At 33.4% G+C, this 1493-nt stretch overlaps 1 protein-coding gene across 1 annotated transcript in view; it reads left to right on the forward strand.

Annotated features, from left to right (window-relative positions):
- Window positions 1-499, forward strand: part of LOC100640422 (OTU domain-containing protein 6B-like) — a 3777-nt gene extending 3278 nt beyond the window's left edge. The window contains exon 8 of the mRNA XM_019999947.1: window positions 325-499. Within this exon, the coding sequence (XP_019855506.1) occupies window positions 325-385 (61 nt within the window). The 3' untranslated portion in view covers window positions 386-499. The remainder of the gene's footprint in view (window positions 1-324) is intronic.
- Window positions 500-1493: the final 994 nt, after the last annotated feature.

Genomic DNA, 1493 nt, shown 5'->3' on the forward strand with positions numbered 1-1493 from the left:
ATGGCAGAATAGTGGAAATTCGCGAAAATTAATTTCGCAAACTTCCGGATACAGGTCATTCGCGAAATTTATTATCCTCGAAAAAAACCCGCTATACGGTATCTCAGTGAAAAATTTTTTTAAGACAATGGGAGTTGGAATACATCATTATTATGGTCAGGCCATCATATTAAGCTAATAAAAAAAATTCACCAAAAATACACCGGACTAAGTGGCCCAAAGTGGGTATGCAAAAAACTAGTTAAAAATATTATATAAATAACTGATGAATTAGATCGTGTGATATATTATTATTATGTTATTAATGTTTTTGTGATTTGTTAGGTATCATTCTCACGAGTTCAGCCTTGGAAAGCACTACAACTCTGTGATACCAAAAACATAAAATTAAAAATATAATAATTAATATAATTATTGTTGTTCATTTCTTTTTTTCATTCGATTAATGTGTTTTTCTTTTATTTATTTTGAACACTATAGAATGTCATTACAATACAAACAGTAGTGAATGGCTTGTTAAGCTTTTGTTTGCTAAAAATGTAGTCATCAGCTGATTAGGATTTCCAGAATAGTTCTGCGCATGCGCATTACTAAACCCCGCCCAAACCCGCTAAGAGGCGGGGTTGTTCGATCAGCAATTCCACAGATTCAGATTCAACAATGTCAGTGAGAGAAGTCAAAGTTTGCCTCTTAGGAGTAAGCCCTCTCCTCCTTCAATCTCTTAACTATCTCTCTCTATTGTTGTAGGATGTTGGTGTAGGTAAAACCAGTCTCGTAGGACGCTTCGTTCATGATACTTTTAGTCAGAACATAACGACCACTCTAGGGTGAGTGAGTCTCTATTATACTCTAACAATAGCACAATAACCCAATTACTGTATAAATACAATTACTGGTGCTACATATAATCCTATTGCAAGTCATTATGATATCCTGATACAGTAGTAATGGGTGTACATGTACATTGTGGATTTTGATTGAGTGGCTGAGGTCAGTTCAAAGCAACCAGAAGTGTTGTATGACAATTGTTTAATGTAAGAATACAAGTACAGCAACACAAGTTAAGAGTATTTGAGGATAACAGACCTCAAAGAAAAGTTTTTTGTTCTTGCTATTGTGTGCTACAGACCTTGTGATTGCCAGAAAAAAATTGTGAGCTGACCTTTATAGAGATCGATCTTGTAAGCTCGTATTTAAAATGCTAAATGACATAAAGTGGTGTTGCTATTACATATTATATGCTCAAGCTAATAGTATGCTTTTTGATTGCTTAGAAAACTCAATTTCTCCTTCATTTTCAAGCTTTCATTTCTCTTGCATTTTCAATGTATAAATTTAAACTTTTGTTTCTGCAGCAGGGATTGGCGACTTGCAGTCATTATAATACACTATAGTCATTTTAATTCATTATAATACAGTATATAGTCATTATAATGCAGGCTTTATACATGAGTTATAGTATAATTTTGTATGCCTGGTATAGTGCAATATTC

The sequence above is a fragment of the Amphimedon queenslandica genome, unplaced genomic scaffold, assembly GCF_000090795.2.
Source record: "Amphimedon queenslandica unplaced genomic scaffold, v1.1 AMPQUscaffold_13226, whole genome shotgun sequence".
In the NCBI taxonomy this organism is placed as follows: Eukaryota; Metazoa; Porifera; class Demospongiae; order Haplosclerida; family Niphatidae; genus Amphimedon; species Amphimedon queenslandica.